Here is a 20,085-nt window from a genome sequence, read left to right on the forward strand (position 1 = left end):
TATTTATAGCACGTGGAATGCTGTGGGTGTTCCTCAGTGTAGTCACTTGTAATCAGGTAAAAGTATAAGAATGCAGGTCCTGGCCTTAGGCACTTGCATTTCAAATATCTAATGGTTCAAATTCTGGAAGCAAAGTTTTTTCATGGTTTGTGGTATCTGAAACAAAGACCTCTTGTAGGGTGTCACAGCCATACAAGGCAGTTTGTTTTCTATTGGGCAAAAAAGAGACATTGCATGAATTCCAGCTGAAGCGTCACTCTATTCTTTGTTTTTACTGTTAATTATTTATTACTTCTGAAATGGTATAAAAGAGTTAAATCTGGCTTTGCATTTAACTCGAGGACTTAGCTGTCCCTATTTTAAAGAAGCCATCAGCAGCAATTCTGAGGACGGCTGCTTCTGAACTGCACTGAACTTCACTGGAAGAGAAGAATACTTCAGATAAGTGGTGAGTAGCATCTAAGAGTTGGACTTGACACTTTGCAGTGAATTTGACAATGTTCTCAAGGGGTTGACTTGGGGAGGGAAGAATAGATTTATCTTAGTATAAACCAATGTTTTGAAATTGATAAACAAATAATTTCCTGTGCTAGCCAAGTACTCAGCTTCTGTGTAACTAGTCATTAGCTCTGAAGTCTGTCTTCCTCTCCTAATGTAACACATTTCTATGGAAAATAGCTTTAATTTTCACCAAAATTTTTAGAAGAAAATCCACCCAAAACCCAACAACCCACAACAGAACACTTCGCTTTGAAGTAGAAACTCAATCTCTCCACTTCTCAGTATAAGAGATCAGACTATGACTTGTATGAAGTATTGAATTGCAAATATAATAATTAATCATTTTGCAAAGGCACATTAGAATGGATACTACAGGTACAGGAAAAAAAAGACATATGTGGTTTTTTCCCACTGAGTTAACTAATTACTTATGAGACATGTATTTCTGGGATGGGTGTCTTCAGTATTTGGGAATGACTTTTCCTAAGTAGTTCAGTACCATAGGAATTCTCTGTGTCTAATTAAAGTCATACCCCATCTGATTCCATCAACGGTATTTTAATATTGGGACTCCTAGATATTTTTCATAAACAGTATAGGTAACATTGACTTGTACAGTCTCACTAGGGTCAGACTAGATCTAGATTAACAAAACCATTTGAGAAGAAAAGAATCCCTTCAGTTTTTAATGGTGTTCCATTGTACCTATTTTAACCAGATAGTAATGTCATTACCAGGATCTAATACATAAACTGTTACTGCTCTGGGGACACAGACACTCAGAATGTGTTCTTCACATTGGATGCTCTAATTAATCAATCTTTCAATTAATTGATAGTGTATTTCTTCTATGAGAGTTTGTATGTGTCCTTTACAGTGCCAGGGAGAGGAGCAGATTCATTGTAGTACACACCACAAACTAAGGGCAGAGGCACCTGCCTCTGAGGACACTGCAAGATCCTCAGCTTGCATGTCTTACACTGCAAGAACAGCTCCATTTTTGAAAGGCACAAGGAGTCAGCAACAGAAAACTTATGCTCTAGCTGAGCAGAACAAAGATAGCAGCACACAAGCTATGGAATAAGAGTGAGATGCAAAACTTTTCTCCTCCATGCTCTTTTGCCAGTTTTATTGCTGAAAAAGAGGAAGGAGGGAAGGAAGGAGGGAAGGAAGGAGGGAAGGAAGGAGGGAAGGAAGGAAGGAAGGAAGGAAGGAAGGAAGGAAGGAAGGAAGGAGGAAGGAAGGAAGGAAGGAAGGAAGGAAGGAAGGACGGAAGGAAGGAAGGAAGGAAGGAAGGAAGGAAGGAGGAAGGAAGGCAGGAAGGAAGGAAGGAAGGACGGAAGGAAGGAAGGAAGGACGGAAGGAAGGAAGGACGGCAGGAAGGAAGGCAGGACAGGAAGGAAGGACGGAAGGAAGGAAGGAAGGCGGAGGAAGGAAGGAAGGAAGGAAGGAAGGAAGGAAGGAAGGAAGGAAGGAAGGAAGGAAGGAAGGAAGGAAGGAAGGAAGGAGGAAGGAAGGAAGGAAGGAAGGATTGATTTTGAAGCATGGACTTATTTCCAGTACAAACATAGCAAATCAAAGTAATTAAGTTGGGCAATTTTGCCTCCTAAAGACAAAAATTATTAAGTGTCAGTCTATCATGGACAATAAGACTTGCTGAGCCTATTTGGGTTATTTTTACACCAGTATTTTCCAATGCTTTGCCATTCACACCTTTCTGTGGTGCTGTGTCTCTTGGTGCTTCTTTTTCCTGCTTTTAAAAGAAAGAAAACTATTCTGTGCTACAGTTGAGAGACATGTGTCCTGAGGGGTATAAAGCCCTTCCCATTTCTGAGAGGTCACACCAGTTTATAACTACAGGAGAGTTTTGTCAGCTGGAGGCTGCTCTTCCACATTTCTCCTGTCCATAGCAGTGCAATAAGGAGATGGTATAGTTTTGTACTTGGGAGACAGGCAGGGAAGCTGTGCATGCCCATCATGGGAAATTTGTGACAGGAGAGTCTTTTATATCACAGATAAAGTGCCTGAAGCTTGTTTGTGTTTTGCAGTGGGTGGGGTGACCAGGGCCTTGGTGTTAGTCCAAGCCCATCTGATGGAGATGGCCTTGTGCTCAGACTGGACAACAATAATTGATCCAGTCCACGTTTCATACACTTCTTAGTCTGCCTTGGTCTCATTGGCTTTTCTCATCTGCATCCTTTAACTCAGCTTTTCTCAGGTAGTCATCTCCTTGGTGATTTCATCATCTAACTTAGCAAATATGGCTGTTTAGAATCTTAGTTCACCTGAATTGCTCCCTTTGCATATTTGCTTTTTCTGAACAGCTTTCCAAAAGCTTTTATTTTTCCTGACTTGCAGTCAGTAAGTGAAAGTTGAATGTTCAATAGAAGTTCAGAATTAAACCTGGATTACAGTTGGTTTATTCATACCACTCCCAAGTCAGTTTGCTGCGCCAGTCATAATGTTCCTTTTTTGTGAGCTGCTGAGCCTTCCTTGCCAAAGCTAACAGTTCATAGGGCTCAGCTGGATTCCATGTCCTCCCAGTGAACTCAACCCATACATCACCAAATAAACTGTCGGATAAATAGATAAGCAAACTGTAGCTGAAATGGAAGATGCCCTGGGCCTGACATAAATGAGCCTTACCTGATTTGTGAGTCACCTCCTGACTAACTGTACAAGCTATGGAACAGAAAAATCTAATCTGCTGTGATAAGGAAAAATCGTGAATGAATATCTTTGGATCAACAACTTTAGCAACTTTGCCTGGTACTAGCAATATGAACTTCAGAGGAAAGGAATAATTTTCTACATTATCTACTAAAATTTTTCAGTGAGTGATAAACAGCAGCATCAGAAAAAATATGAGTTTTTCATTCCCCTAAATGGATCATCACTTCCTTAGATATTGTCAAACTGCAATCTGAAGATAAGGTAGAAACTTACTTTTGTGAGTTTCTTGCAGTAAGATACTTACTTTTGTATCTTACTGCACAGGAGTCAGTAAGATACAAAAATAACATTGACAAAGCCATACAGGATTTCAGTGATTTCTACTCCATCCCCAGTCCAGATTTCTTATTTTTTGCATTAACTAGAATGTCTGTTCTGGATATGGTGACGTTCCTTTTGCTACAGTCAAGTTGATATCTTAAAAAAGTAAAAGAGGGTTACCTGAAATATAGGAAGGATAACTCAGTCTTAACACTTACACTGATGGTGCACTGCTAGCAATTAAACTTTCCAGACACAACAAACATATCTTAAAATGTTTTAAAGATGTTCTGAAAAAAACTCAGCCACATAAAAATTAGTTCAGTGAGGGAAGGCAGACACAAGTTATCCTGCTAGTGGCTTAGCTGTGAGGTTATGTCTCCTTAGATGTTTAGCAGATTGTTTCTGACTTTGTTGTTTCTGTTTCAGTGCTATGACCCATATACTCTTTATCTTGTCAGCTCTTAAATTCCAGTTTGATGATGCTTTGTTTGTGCTCTGTCAGAACCTTAATTAACTTAATTATCTAAATTATCCATACATGAAATCTGTAGGGGATGTGGGAGCTTCAGTGAACAGGTCATGACATTATTTTTCATGTACTTGTTAAATGTGGCATGGGACAGGAGAACTGTTTGATGAGACTAAGGCTCTCTCTTATAAAGTGAAATACATTTCCAGGAAAGCCCTTTTTGAAGAGCAATTTAGCAGGAATTGGCCAAGGCCCCTTGTAGCAGAGGAAAAGGAGGTTCTTTGCAGGTTGTTAGTATTGACTGCACTGTAGGGAGGGAAGAAGGTAACTTTTCTGGCTTTAGTGCTTCTAGGATGTTGATACCCCTCTGGTTTCTCTTACTTAAAAGCTCAGACTGGTTGCTTGGAACCATCTGATATAATGGCCTCAGTAATGTCAGTGTCTCATAGAAGTGATTCCATCCTGAAGCCCTCTTGTAAGTGTGATGGCCTCAAGGACCCAGTGTGCTGCTTCACCAAACTGCCTGTTACTCCCCATGTCTCATGGCTCACTGTCTTATAGACTCCTGTCTGGAAGACAACTTGCATTCAGTACTGGATCTATCATTACCATAATGGCCGCGTAAGCAAAAGTCTTGAAATGCACTATCATCTCAAGATGTTGAAGCAGAATAACACAGTAATCCATGTTCCAAATTAACTGAACAAACTGGCAGACTGCCCAAGATCATACAATGAAGCACCATGTAAATATCAGATTGTCTCTGAAACCAGTTTAGTCAATTAGGATTAAAATGTCCTTTAACATTATTTAAGTACATATGGTGACGTATGGGCAAGAATTTGCTTGAAGGAACAGAAAATAAATGGACTCCTCCTTTGCAAATGTGCAATGACCTAGCTAGTATAGGTCTAATAAGCATTAGAATCACACCAACAATTAATCCAAGTGCCCTGGCTGGAACCCAGCCATAGTAACATAGTTCCACCTGACTGACTAAACTTCTTTTGTAGTTGCAGTGGGTCTGATGTTCCTACTCTAATGGTGACAGCATATCTACTAAAGATCCTGTATCTTTTTTCCCTCCTGAACAGTACCACAACTTTCCTTCTTTTCTTCCTCAGCTATTATTTCAAGGTAACAGAATGGAGAACAAACAGCAAAGCAACAGCTTGAAGAAAGAAAATAATGCAGTAAAGAAAAAAGTGGTGAGTGAATTCATCAAATCTTCTTTGAAGGCATTTGTTTGCTATTTGGAGACTGGAGGCAGAAAATAATTATAAAATAATTATTTGGAACCTTGATGAATACTTACTCTTTTTTTGAGTAGCATATGTTTAGTTTCTGTAGCTAACCAACAGTGATTGGAAAGGGTCAAAAATTGTGAGTGTGTTAAAGTGAGAGATTATGTACATACTAATCACATGTAGCCATGGTATTTGTATTTGAGTATGAACTGAACTACTTGCACCTACTTAACATGAAAAAATCAAACAAAAAACCAAAACCACAGGTGTCTGATTCATCTCAAATACACTCTATATATTCCAGGGGCTTGATTCTCCTAACTTGACTCTTTTTGTTTTTGACTCTTATGAGAATTCAAAGAGATGATAAATGTTGTCCAGATCTTCTATCAGCATGTACAATAACTGCACACATTCATGAGTATTCTCTGGTTTTCTATTCAAACACCAGTCATCCTGATCTGAGCCAATGACACCTCGAAGTTGCTGGATCATAAACTGTTTCCCAGCCTGCACTGCTCAGTGGCATTACTTACTATGTCTCTGAGAGCTCTAAGATCTTTAGTTCTGAGGTATGTAACATATCAGAAGTGAAAAGAGCTCAGATTTACACCAATATCAGCTACAGTCATTTGGGGACAATTCCCAGATGCACTTAATACTCATCATTGCCAACTAGAAGGTATCATTTAACTCTTAGCAGTTCAAGATTCCGTGTTTGCAAGTAGGTACCTTCAAATATAATAGCTGAAAGCTTTTATATTCCCCAGGTGGCATGTCTAATCCCCATCCTTAACACAGCAGTAGTGTGGCGTGTCAGATCTAAACCTCCTAAGGCTGTGGAAACATCCTTAACATCTTAATTGGCTACAAGTCTTGTGGTACCTTCATTTACCAGCCTCGGCAACACGGGAAGTCTTCCCCACCTTACTCGAGTCTTGCTCACAGAAAGGCTGCCTGGATCTCCAGTCGGGACCGCGGCAAGGGCGCGGTCCTTGCCTGCAAGCCGTGGTCCCCCAGTCCCACTGCAGCTCGGCGGCGGGGTGGCGATGGACACGAGTCGTGACCTTCCCCTGCCCTACCTGCTCTGCTGGGTAGATCCCCGCGGAGGGACGGGGCCTGCCGGGCAGCCCCAGGCACGGCGGCGGGCGGGCACATTCTCCTAAGTTATGTGCGAGCACGCACAGCAGTGAGCTCGTGTTCCCTCCCCATCGCTCGGGTCCTGCCCGCAGCCCCGGGCACCGGCTCTGTCCCTCCCGAGAGCCGCGTCCTCCAGCGGCCGGCACTGCGCGGCTGGGACAGGGATCGGGACAGGGACAGGGACAGGGACAGGGGCAGGGGCAGGGGCCGGGGCAGGGACAGGGGCAGGGACAGGGGCAGGGGCCGGGGCAGGGACAGGGGCAGGGACAGGGGCAGGGACAGGGCCGCCGCTGCCCCGGACGCCCCTGAGCGCCCGGCGCGGCCCCCCCGCCGCCGCCGCCCCCCGCGGCCGCGCCCCCGCTGCCCCCGGAGATGCGCGGCCGTTGCGCCCGTGCGGCGGAGCCATGGACGGAGCCGTGGACGGGGCGGCGGAGCCCGAGGCGGACACGCTGGTGAAGCGGGGAGCGGGGGGCGGCGGCCGTGCCAGCCGGGGCGTAAGTAATGCGGGGCAGCTTTCGGTGCTGCGGGAATGCCCGCAGCCCTCACCGCGGAGCAGGAGCGAGCCCGCCGGTGCGGGCGGGGAAGTTCGGTCTGCGATGCCCACGCCTCGGGGAGGATTAACGGGAGAGGGGGTGATTCCCATCCTCTCTGGCGTGGTAGGGAGGCTGCGGGAGCCAGAGTAACAGCCCGGGGCTTCCCGAGAGTCGGGCAGAGCTCAGGTTGCGCAGCCCTTCCCCGCTCGGGAAGTTGTTGGTGCCGGTGCAGGGGAGGGGTGGTGGGCAGAGCTGAAAACCCGGGAGCCGCCGAGCCGGGACCCGGAGGATGCGCTGGGGTCAGCGCAGGGCCGGTGCGCGCCGGGCCGGGGGCGCAGCCGCAGCCGCAGCCGCGGGTGAAGCGGCGGCCGGCGAGGGCTGAGCAAGGCGAGGGCGCTGCTGCTGCTTCCGCGCTGCTCCCCAGGACCATCCTATTGGCAAGCTCTCAGGGCAAGGGCTGAGCCGGGGAGAGAGGGATGGAGGTTTCCATTCATCGCCCGCAGCCCCGAGAGCAGAGCTCGGAGGGCGCCGGGACCGCGGGCATCTGCCGGGAGCGCCGGGCCCGCGCCGGACCTGGGGCTCCCCAGTATGGTGCTCCAGAGTCCAGCTTTCCTGTGTCAATTAGCAATATCTATTTAAAAATATTAAACTTCCTTATCCATGCATGCAATGTTTACCACTAACAATTGTGCTTAGTTTTAGTCTGAGGAGGGGGCTAAAACTAACCAAAGTACAATACTCTGAACTGTGTTTTGAAGTGCAAACTGTCATGCAGCAAATGAAAAAAACAAAAAAAGACAAATTGAGACTCATGGTAGCCAGCACAAATATTTCACTGCATACTGAACAAGGACTGGAGTTGAGAAAAGCATCTGTAGACCGCAGTGCCCTGGGATCTGTGATTAGACCAAAAAATGTGGGCTTTCACAAGTAAGCAGTCCTCGGATATCTGCAGGTGTTTGCTGTGAACTGACATGCAGCTTTCCTGACTGAGCACTCATGGCTGCACTGATGGTGACACGCTCCTGCCCCTGGGCTGACAGCAGCGACGCATGAGCACAGGCATGGCCGCAAAGCCAGGAACACCTGTGAAGGAGGCGTGGTTGCCCCCTTATTTCCTGGCCATTTTAAAAGACACTGGGGGTTGTGTTTGTCTTTTACTAATGTTGCCACAGGGTAAATTTTTTTTTGAGCAACAGTTAGAGGGTTTTTGGGGTTTTTTTTTTCATTCTTGCTTCATTGTGCTTTTGTCTTTATTTGGTGTTGCTGAAACCTGAGCAAATATTTAAAATAGTGAATGAGGGGACAGGCCATGGAGAAGTTGAAGTTCATGTTCCGAGTTCCAAAACCTCTCAATTCAGTGAGCCTGAAATTTCTGCAGCTGCCTATATACTTAAAAACTCCATGGTATTGAATAAGTTTCTAAACCCAGCTATCACATGTGAGATTTTCTAAGCACTTCTGTAATTTGCCCTGCAGTATCTTCCCCTTAGCCTCACATGCATATAATTTGCCTGTACTGAAATTTTTGTGCATTCGTTGATGTTTTTAGAAACCATTTGGCTATATGTTCCAAATAATTTGATTGCAGGGTTTTTCTGATGTGTCTAATGTTGTCGAAGTAGAGTAGAGCCCTTTAGAAATATTGCATCAAGATTACTGCATAACACTTGGGAACTCACACTTACTGTTTGTGAACCCTTTGGGAGCAGCCTGGTAGACCACCAGAAATATTTTCCCCAGCATCATTCATTCAGAGTAGTAGCAATTTCTTCTAAGTGCAGGAATGTTTGTGCATAGCAGAGAAATAACAAACACCCACTATGAGGTGTTATCATCAGAAGTTAAATCAAACCCTATGTCAAGTTTTTACATTTTGTTAACAAAGTAATGGTACAAATTCTGTGTGTGTGTGTGTGTGTGTGGCAGGCTCATTTTAAGAAGCTGGCTAATAACAATAAATTGTGTTTGGCTTATGTAATGATCTCAACGGGTTATATTTTGTACACAAGGCTTTTGGCCCCCTGCACACTTCCTCCTGACCTGACCAAAAGCAGGCTGGTTAATGAACTGTGTAATCTCTTAAAAGGTTCCCACACCATGTGGAAGAAGTTAAAAACACTCAGCCGTCCTGCAGGGTGCATTTTGAACACTCAGAGTTGGCAGCCACGAGCATGGCAGACCCCACACTGGGCTGTACACTGTGCAGGGCTGTGCACTGTGCTCCCACCCTGGCACCTGGGTATCTCATCCCTTCTCCACAGGTGACAGAGCCCATGACCACAGTGTGGCACAGAAGCTCAGGCACATGCCCATAGTCACACACATAGGTGTGTCTTCCTGCCCTGCTGTGCCCACAAGGGCAGGAAGCTCATTCCAGTCACTGTCACTGCAGCTCTGCCGTGAGCCAGCTACACCAACTTCCTTCATGCTCAGGAGCTGCCTTTCCCAAAGTGAACACACAGATTTGTGCAGCTGACAGAACGTGTTCACTCCTTACCTGTCGTGGTGTGGTCAGTGATAGAACTGAAGCTGAGTTTCTTAGGCCTGCTTAAGCAGGTCTTCCTCCTTTTGAAAGGATTGAGGCTTCAGTGAGTGAGGAGGCTGGGCATAAACAGCAGTGAACTAAAATTCTATATTCTAATCATAGTGCCTGAAATTATATATTCTTATCATAGCTGGTTTTGTAAATTGAAAACACGTAAAAAATACATCAATTTTAATGCATTCAGAATTTTTTTCATTATCTACACAATGACATTTGCAATTGACCAGCCACCCATACACTCACTGCAATGTCTCCTGGGAATGGCTGGGAATGGTCTCTTCTGCCATATTCTGTGATCCAGCAGGAGAAGTGGATGGCAGAAAGTAATACTGGGGAAATTGGAAAGGAATGCCAATGCAAAATCTCTCAAATCAAAGCACTTCTACCTTTTATTCAACAGCTGATGTGGAAGCGGAAATTGCAGATTTGGGCTAAAAAGAGTATGAAGAGGATGAGGGGAGGAGCCCTGTGGAGGGAGAAGTACAGGTGTGCCACTGGGAAAAAGGGCACGGGAGAGTGTGTGTGGCAACAAGTTCCTGTTGGAAACTTGCATTGAGATTACAAAACCTAGTTTGTAGGCATCATTTCAATGGTTTTGGTCACAATTTCATGAATCCTGTCTGGTAGGGAGGGATGTGCAAACCAGCTCGTGAGTTTTCATCCAAGTCAGACCTACCCACACACCTGTTGTATCACATGTATGCTATACCCTACTTCACTGTGTTAGTGATATTCTGTCAACAGTTCCCTTTGCTGAGATTATGCTTCCCCAGCATTTCACTTTTTGGTGTGGGAGCTGCTAAAACAGTTGCAGCAGAACTCTGTGAGGTTGAAAGAAGTTCAAATGTTCACTTCTGCCTTTATAGATGTTAAGTGACATGCTGTCACTTCAAATGTAATGCTTCTCAGATTGAGCAAGGGGAAGTGTTTCAGGCTGTTATGCTGCAGCAAGGACAGCTGCCTGCAGGAGCTATGCAAGATAGCTAAGGAGTGCTTAAAACCTGAGGTACATTAATTTTGAGTGTATTAGCAACGGCTGCATCTTTTCTTTGTTTTGCAGAATTGGTCTGGGAGTCTTATTGTAGCCTCCTTAACTGGTGCTTTTGGGTCGTCTTTTCTTTACGGTTACAATCTGTCGGTGGTGAACGCTCCAGCAGGGGTAAGTGACTGACTAAAGTGGAATTTAACATCAGTAGAGGGCAGCCTTGTCCAACTATTCTCTCCTCAGCATCCTGCCTTTATAGTCCTCCTGATTGCATAGTAGAAGGGGATTAAATCTCATATAGTAACTTTCCTTTGCCCAAAACTTTCTTTCTGCTTCCCATGAGGTTCTCACATAAATTCAGGAAGTGTCAGAGAGCTAAATGCTGCTGCTGAGGTGAATGGGTGCACCTGGTTTGCTTTTCACTCTCCCAGGCCCAGGCTAATCATGACTCTTCTTGCACACATTTATGTGATAAAGTATTTTTCATATCTGACTGGTGAGTATTCAGTGGCTGCATGCACACGTTCAGCAACTTCTGTTCACGTCACTCAATTCTAGAGGGTTGCACAACATTTCATTCCCACAGTACTGGTATTGTAAGTAATGCCTCTGGCTTCCTCTTAAATAATGGGCCTGCTCTTCTGTGTTTTGTTGTGATGTCTTGTTTGGTTCTGAATTCTAAACTTCTTCATCTATTGGCTCCAACATGTGGGATAGATTTGATGAATAGAGCACTGTGAAAGCAGCATACAAAATTTGTGGGGATTTCATTAAAATATCAGGCATTACAAATGGAAATCTGAACATTTTATTTTTACACTGGCTGTCTAGAGACCCTCAATTCAGTCAAGCACAGCAGGAAGCAGAGCAGGAAGCAGAATTCAGAATTCAACACTATTTTGAAAAGTAGATAGTAAATATTGGGAATAAACTGTTCCAAATATTTAGTTCCTTTCCAAAATAGTTCAAAATGGTTCATTTCCAAAGCTAAACTCCTTTTTTTATGAAAATCTCCTATTAAAATATGTTGCTAGATTTCTACCAAAGCAGGTTTTTCATGTTAAAGCTGAATGCAATATTTATGCAAATCACAAAAGACACATTTTTTAAAATTTATGTTCTATACATGGATTTTATTTGGTAAACTGTTGACCCAAAGGAGAAGGAAGAGATTCAGCCTATAGAAATCTTTAATTGCTTGCTTTATAACTTCTGGGAGTTTTCTTCAAGTTCCTTTTATATACTGTTTATTCAAGGCTGGATAAACTGGATGTTAGCATGACATGTCCAGTCATCACTTCACCTTGCAGTCATCAGAGGATAAAAACACTTAGAAAAAATCAGCAAGAAGCTGAAATTCTGTGAGCAATGGTATTGATTGTTCTGATGGAAAAATTCTTCCTGCACTGCCTTGGGGCTGTCAACAGAGCAAAGAGAATGAGCCAATTTCTAAACTTTTAAGTACCATTTAAAAAATGGACTGTCCTGGTAGTCAGAGCTTTCTGTCACTTCCTGCAGGAGTAAGGGAAAGAAAGGATGATGGGATGTGCTCCTTGGCAGCACTCAGAAAGTTCTCTTTGAATCGTGTGATAGATTACAGTGGTGTGGGTGGGGAGGTTGAAGATGTGAAAAATGCTAAATTCCAGGTTTTGTGCTCAATAGCACTTCCAGGATTGTCTGGTTTTGTTTGAAATCTTTAGTGTGGCTTTTGTGCTGAAACTGGGCACTATGCTGGTGGCTTTGGTCATACAGGTATGCATGAAGTCTCCCTTGGTGTTCAGTGTTTGATTGAGAACTTCATAACTCTCTTATTCATGTTAGCCATACACTAGCTAGGGCTAAGGAGCAGTCCTACTGACAAGGAGGCTGTGTAGTTCAAGAAGAAAATTCCACTCTGTCCTCTGGCCCTCTCTCCAGCTCCAGGATTAATGTGTGTCATCCATTTGCCTATGACAGATCACTTTCCTGTCCCTGTCCCTGAAGCTGCAGTGACCAGGTTGAAGGGAAGAGCAAAGGCTGAGGTCATAGCCATGGTGGGCAACAGTGAGCCACATCAAAGCTGTGCTTCTTGCAGCACAACAAAAGGAACCTTTGCCCCATCTGTTTTCTCCTGTATGTGACCCAATCAGTCTGAAGCAAGGTGACCCTTTGGGAACATTGATGTGAGATGACTGAGAAACACCAAAGCTGAGCACCTTGTAGCTGTAGGCAAAAGCAGCCTTGTAAGGGGTTATACTGGGAGTGCAGTAATTCCTACGAGTTGTGAGCTGTGTTTCTTTTATAAACTTTATAGGAAGAATAATTTCTTGTGGTGACGTGCAGCTCACAGCTGACATTGTCAGATTGTCCTTCTCTCCATAGGGTGCTGGGTATCTTCTGCCCCTGTTTACTTCAGTACAATTCCTCTTGATGCTGAAGTCCTCCAGCCTTAGAGGACAGCTGTATAATCCTTTGAGAAGTGGTGAAAAAAGGCTTGATTATGACAGTTGACTAAAATACAGAATGTTTCCAGGATCCTCAGACTGAGCATGTCAGCAGGATGTCAGCAGGAGCTGATGGAGCAAAGGGAGTTAAGACTGAAGTGTTGAAGGAACTATTTGTAAAATTCTTGTGTCCATTTTCTTTCAGTGTCACAAATTGCATCAGCTCATCAAACCACAGGGGAATTCTCCTACAGTTCTCACTGGTGGGCTTTATTTCAGGTCATCTCCTGAGGCAGAGTTAGTCTAACTTCCTGATTGTTGTAAAGGGGAAATAAGCTGCACATACTCTGTTCAGATCTGAGATTGCTTCCCACTCAGTTCCCTGCAGTTCTGTGGGAAAGAGCATGGCCCATCACAGGTATGATTCCCTGAGAAAACAGGAATTATATGTTTCCATGGGCTTGTTCAAAGAGTTACCAGAATTTATTAAAAACATATGGGAGCATTTGGCAACAGGAAGACAAAAGCTTTAATTGAACACAAGATGAAGCTGTCTTTTTCTGAGCTAGATTTCTGCAGTTCATTTCATGGACTGACTGTGGGCAATGCCTGTGAAACAATGATGTGCTTTGTGCTCTCTGAGGGAAGCAAAGTCCCTGCTACTTTCTGCTCTGCAGCCCTTGCCCTCTTCCTGCAGGAGGCGGCAGCTCTGAGTTCCTATGGCACAAACACACAGCCTGCTGTGGCTGCTGGTTCTGTAGCTGTCACTGTGTGTGAATGATCTCTGTAACTAGGGGTAAGACAAAGAAAATATTTCTCTTGTTTTCAAAATACATCCATTAAATTAATATATATAAAACTTTATATATTCCTTATATTCCTCTTTTCTTTCTCATGCCAGCACTACTATCATAATGAAGTGAGAAAATAAGATACTGATATCAGTCAGCCACCATTTTTTTAGGCTTTGTTTAGAGGCTAAAATTTTTTTATACAGGTTTATACTTTTAGTGTTATGGAGACACCTGATCAAAATACCAAAGGAGCTTTTACACAGAATTTAATGGATTCAAATCCAGTGGGTTTGTTCTACCAAGTTTGTTTTGTTTCATATGCATCCTCTGAAAACCTCTGTGTTTTATTAGCTTCCTATTTATTGGCAGTGCAGAAAGAGATGCTAGTATATGTCAGAACATCCATCTATCTGTTACTAGTGAGTGTTTTAGTTTGTACTTTCTTTTCTTGAATATTTGCAGTTATTTGATGTCTCCTTGTAAATAACTAAGCTATGCTGAGAAAATTAGTCATAACACAAGGGGAGTGAAATTTACATACTATTTTTAGCCATTATCATTAGCAAGAAATGCTAATGTTCTAAATGTTCTAAAAGTGTTTTCTCTCAGTAATTATTACTATCAGAAATTAATTTTAAATAGAAAAGAAGATGTCTGAATCTAAATATAATCTGAGTATTGGTGTTAAAAAACTATGTTACTACTCAATTTAATGGCAGATTCATTTGGAATCTTTTTCTGAGACTTCTAAATGATTCCAACACCAAAATTACTTGTCTTTTTCATTTTCATTTTTAAAATTAGTTTTAAATGTTTTTTTCCCTGTCTGTTTAGAAAAATTCAAGATAGGATGGGAAAAATAGTCCTGCTCTCCTTTTAGTTCAGGGCACAAGAAGTTTGCTAGAAATTTGATAGATGGAAGACAAGAAATGGTATATTCTGCCTTCACCTTTCCTAGGTATTTTGTAGATGGAGAGGTGATGATTTTAGTTTACTAAAAGCCCTCAAACAGAATATTTCATGTGTCCAAGGCCAGGCCTCAGGCAAAGTTTGAAATTCCTAGTTTGAACAGGGAAAATGTAGTGGCTAATTATACTGAGAAGAAACTGGGAAGTAGAAATTAAAGATACAAGATCAAAGTTTTGCTACTGTAGAGCCTGAGAGCTTTTCCCAAGTGTGTTGTACCCTTCTGCTGTAGTGACTGCAGCTTCCTGGTACTGTATCCCTGCCAGAGCATCAGCACCACAGTGGCATTTCCTTGGTTTTGAAACAGGAGCAGCACAACAACAAGGGAGTTTGACTAAAGAGAAAGTAAATAGGAGATGTCTCTGCAGGCGAACAGAGACTGTGTTAAAACATTGTCCTGGAGCTATAACATCTTTACCTTTTAAAAAGATGAAGAATTTAGTCTAATTAAACCTCAGGGAAGGGAAGTTGTTAGAAGGCATCCTTCAAAAACCTGTGGTTGTGCTCATGTGATGAAAGCAGAGGAAGAGTGTAAACTTTGGCATGTTAAAGGCTAAAGGGTGATCTGGTCCTGAACATTCTTGGCTACCTGTGGAGTTTATTCCCCATCTGGTTTGGTACTGCCTGGTAGTTAAATCCATATATGCTTGGACTGATTCAGTTAATTTTATTGCAGTTTTATTATAAATGAGGCCCCAGCTTTCAGAGGAGAGAGACAGAAGAGGATAAGTAATTCCTGCAAGAAAGCTACTGCGGCTTTTCTGGGGTTTTAATTCTGCTTCTCTCAGTTGTATTCCTCAAGTGTGGGGGGTTTTTTTCCACATATTTTTATTATGTATTTTCTTTCAGTATATCAAGAAGTTTTACAATGAAACTTGGGAGAGGAGATATGGCTTCTCAGTGGATGAAGGCACGCTAACACTCCTCTGGTCCATAACCGTTTCCATTTTTGCCATCGGTGGCCTTGTGGGTGCCATTATTGTTACCCCAATTGTGAAGTTCTTTGGAAGGTAAGTGTTTTGGAAAACTTGCATTTTGTAAAGTGGTTTCTCACGTAGTCTCTCTAGAAGGTTTTACTTTTATTACAAAAGGAAACAAAACTTTAAATTCTTACTGTGCATCCTTTGAGTCACAGAAGCCATTTGCTGTGAACGGGCAGTGGGCTGAGATCTCAAGGAGTGTGACTTGTCAAGTATGCCAAAGGAAAATACATAAAATAGAAATGATTTCACAAAGGACTGGCAGAATCTTGTTTCATGAGTTTACTGAGTATCTTACAAACAAACAAAGCTATCAACATATCTCATTTGCCTCTTAACAGCATTTGCTGTCACATGGTAATAAAAATTTACTCTTTTTTCAATCCTTGTGTCAACTCAAAATACAGTTTGGAGAGCTGGACTCAGATGAAGTTCCTGCATGGTCTTCCCCAAGAAGGGGGAATGCTATCCCTTCTGTACAATGCAGTATTTGACCAAGTCTTGACCAAGTCATATTCTTGAGAATATGAGTATTTTAGGAATGTTTGTGTTGGTGTGTGTTGGTGTATGTTTGTGTTTTTGCTGCAGGTACTAACTAGGTATTTCTGTCAAATTTTTGTGTCATACAGTTTTTCAAAAGGAATTTGAAAGGTCATTTATAATTTATCTATATTTAGAAGGGCATGGAAAAAACCACACCATTGTAGCATTCATCATAACTGCTCATTTGGATTTTTCTTAACTGTAAATTCAGTATTATTTTATATCCTTTAGTCAGTTAAATCACAGGAGAACATCATCATCGAGGCTTAAATATAAGTGTAAACCGCCAGTGTTCTTACTTTCCTGCTTTACAGCTTTACTATTTCCATTAGATTGTACTTTCCTAGGTCTATTTTTCATATGTCATTTTTAATCTCAAATAGTGTATTTTCAGGTTCCTCCATTTCATGCTTACAGCAAGTCAATATTCTTAGCTGTTACTCATTGTTCATGAATTTATTTTGTCACTTCAGTACTTGATTTTCAATTTTTAAATATTTTCCATAGTTACATTATTTATTTTTTTAGCTTTTCAATTTGTTCTGCCAAATCATGCATTTGGCTTTTACACACTTGTTAGAAATATGAAACTGTGCCTGACTCAGACTGATTAATTCTCAGAAAATTGTTGAGTCTTTATTAAAATAAAGTGAAGTAAAAACGGGTTCACAAAAGGCTAGAATATTCAGTGAAGAGTAGAACAGCTTTGTGTGGAGGTTTGCTAAAATTGTTAAAACTGTTAAAATTGTTTAAATGGTGGCAGATTTCTGTCACAGACACACTTCCACTGGAGCTGGTGGAGTTTTCAGGGCAGACCTTTACACTTGCAGACTCTGCCCCTGTTTATTATGTTTATCTCCACTGAGCCCTGAAAACAGCTCTGTTACAGACACACTGGGTGAGTGCTGGAGCAGAGATGGGAAGGGGCTGTGTGAACAAAGGCTGCTCAGCAAAGAGTGGTTCTTGAGTTTGCTGCTCACACTGCAGAGTGTTTGTCTGGTCTAGGAACCCAGACTGACACGTCATTATGGTAATTGAGGAGCACACAGTGAAATGTTGGCAGAACAATAAAATACTTTGCTGTTAAATTGCTCAAGTGTGGGTTGGAGGGTTGTATCTATGATGAAGCTAAGCTCCATTTACACTGACACAGAATAATGAGCTAAGGGGGATTAAAAGCACTAGTCAGAAATAATGTATGAGTTTAAAAGAACACTTTTGAATCATATTGCTGTAAGGTTAAAAACATACATTCCAAATTACTGGATTCCTAGGCCCTATTTACTTCAAGAGACATGTAAAATAATTTTTTGAAAGGGAACCTTCATCCACACGAACATAATTCCCAAGTTCAGATGTGGCTTTGACTCTGTAACTTAAATTCTCCTCTTCTAACGGAGAGTCTGCTGCTGTTTATCCTGAGCACGCAGACCATCTGGCACAAGGGATGATTTAGGTCACTTCTAGGCTCTCCCTAGAAGGAGGGAGAGCCTGAGCATCACACCAGGCTCCTCTCCTTGCTCTTGGTGCCACAGCCAGTGGTCACACTCGGTGCCTTTGGTGAGAGAAAGGGCAGTGCAAGGGGTCAGGGTGCAGCAACTCCTCTGTGCCACTCCTTGCTCCTCACTCCCCTGTGCTCCAGAGTGGGTCCCCTGGACCCCAGTCCCTCTGGGGATGTCCCTGCTCACGCCTGGATCACCCTCTCCTCCAGTGACCTTGTTACACCCTTGCTCCATCTCCCCACAGAAGCCACCCCTGCAGCCCCAACACTTCCAGAACCTGTCCACAGACACTGCTTTCCATAGGAACACCCTAAATACAGTGTTCTCTTCTTTCATTTCCTTTCCATTCTGCCAAACGCTTTGATTTTATCATGCTTAGTTAGGCTGTGCTTTTCTCTCCTCAGCTGCATAATATAAGGGTTTGCTGGTCAACTTTTTCTCAAAAATATGTATTTTATAGCTTTTATTCAAATTAAAGGAGAAAAAAGCTGTATCTTCAGATGAATGTATAAGACTTGTTTGACCTGAATGAACATTTTCTTTCCATTTTTGTCATTATTTGTATGACTTCAGCCATCTCAGAGTGTATATCCATCTGTTCTAAACAGTTACAGTCATCAGTCTGATGGTTATGCTGTATAGACTTTAAATTAATTGTATCTCACTCTTCTGTCTTCAAGCCATGTTATTCATTCAGTGTTCAAAACTCACTAGAAAGCAGGAAACGTGATTTAAAATACAAGTGTTGAAAATAGTTGCTTTCAAAATCATATGCATCTGTTGTGAGAAGTTGGGTGACTTTTTCAGTGGGTGTGAAATTTCCTGTTAATACTTACATATTGAAAAAAATTAGAACTGGTGGGACGATTTGTCACCTGCTCTAGAAAGGAAAGGGATAGATAGCCTTCTTGGTCACTCCTCTTCTCTTTAATTAATCCCTCAAACTTGAGCAGAAAGTTCTGAGAGATGAAAACTAAAAGGAATTAAGGTGGTAGCAAATGAAAAGTTTAGATGTATTTAAAATTTTAAAATACATTTTTGTGATTTGGTTTATACTTCTTAACAAATTAGTAATTTTCCATAAAGAGTATTTATTTTATTTGAAAATAAAATAAAATTATTTTATTATTATTTTATTTGTAATTATAAATATTATTTTTTTAACTGTTAAAAAAACAGTTTTATTTTATTTAACTGTTACAGAATGAAATAATTTTAAAGTGGGGAAGAAATATGTAAACCTGTATCTTGATTAATTAGAACAATTTTTAGAAAAACAATGATTTTTATTACTTGAATGAGTCCAAATGTATTTCCTAATTCTACAAGTAGGAAGTCATTTTCATCAATGTATGCTTTTAATATTGAGAATTTAAGGATGAATTATAGCGATGCGGGTGATGGCACAGTTGAAGTTCTTGAAGTGTCAAAAACTGTATGCAGCACTAAAGTGCCTGTAGTTATGTCAGCTTATTGACATTTGAAGTATATTCTTTGGGTTCTCCATTCAGACATATATCCAGAGTATGCTTATTTATATTTGTGTAGAGAGCCTCAGACCTGGCACTTTGGTTTTAGGATGCATAAGTTGGCTCCTTGCTGTGCTTTTGAACTGCAGCTCTTTAGTTATCTCTGTTATGTTTTCTTTTAAACTGTGGTGTAGATTTGAAACTGTATCCACATGGGTATAGTGCTGTTTTCAGAACTCTACACATCTAAGAGGCAGCGTTTGTTAGGCACTTTTTATTTATAGATGTTTAAGAATAATAGCTTAGTGTGCTTCTAATACAACTAGATTTAGCAGCCAGGATGCTGGTTTCTACCTAAACCATCTTTTGCCTTTTAGGAAATGCACATTGGTGCTCAATAATGTGTTTGCAGTGGCAGCTGCACTGTTGATGTCCCTGTCCTTGCTGGCTGGGTCGTTTGAAATGCTCATCCTGGGCCGCATCATCATGGGAGTGGATGCAGGTAAGTTTTGGTCACATTCTACCTGTCTGAAATGCCTGTGCTGTGCACACACTGCAGGTAAGCTTTGGTCACTCTACCTGTCTGAAATGCATGTGCTGTGCACACACTGCAGGTAAGCTTTGGTCACATTCTACCTGTCTGAAATGCCTGTGCTGTGCACACACTGCAGGTAAGCTTTGGTCACTCTCTACATATCTGAAAGGCTTGTGCTCATCCCCTGCCAGAATTTGCTTTACATCAAATAGGTATTCCAGGGACTAGCTGTAGCCACACTGATTTCACTGGGACAAAATGGCACACTAAGGGTTGGAGGATCTGATGTTTGGAGGAGACACTGGAATGGGTGCTCACCACTGCTAACAAAGCTGTTGTTTCCCCACCTTTCCTCTTCCAGCCATGGTAGAGTGTATTTGTTTCCATGCCATGAAAATCCCTTGACTAGGAGAGCGTTTTCTGCTATTAACACTGCTTTTTGCTGTGTTTAGC

At 42.1% G+C, this 20,085-nt stretch overlaps 1 protein-coding gene across 2 annotated transcripts in view; it reads left to right on the forward strand.

The window, feature by feature from the left end:
- The first annotated feature begins 4,972 nt into the window (after positions 1–4,972).
- SLC2A9 (solute carrier family 2 member 9) overlaps positions 4,973–20,085 on the forward strand; it is an 81,798-nt gene continuing 66,685 nt past the window's right edge. Inside the window, exons 1-4 of one of the 2 annotated variants that reach the window (XM_050973264.1) lie at positions 4,973–5,175; positions 10,496–10,594; positions 15,453–15,613; positions 19,475–19,599. In XM_050973264.1, coding sequence (XP_050829221.1) covers positions 5,113–5,175; positions 10,496–10,594; positions 15,453–15,613; positions 19,475–19,599 — 448 coding nt within the window. In that variant the 5' untranslated portion in view covers positions 4,973–5,112. Of the gene's footprint in view, positions 5,176–6,737; positions 6,849–10,495; positions 10,595–15,452; positions 15,614–19,474; positions 19,600–20,085 lie in introns of those variants that run through there. The other variant, XM_030239195.2, reaches the window with a different exon arrangement.

Source organism: Serinus canaria, chromosome 4 (assembly GCF_022539315.1).
Source record: "Serinus canaria isolate serCan28SL12 chromosome 4, serCan2020, whole genome shotgun sequence".
In the NCBI taxonomy this organism is placed as follows: Eukaryota; Metazoa; Chordata; class Aves; order Passeriformes; family Fringillidae; genus Serinus; species Serinus canaria.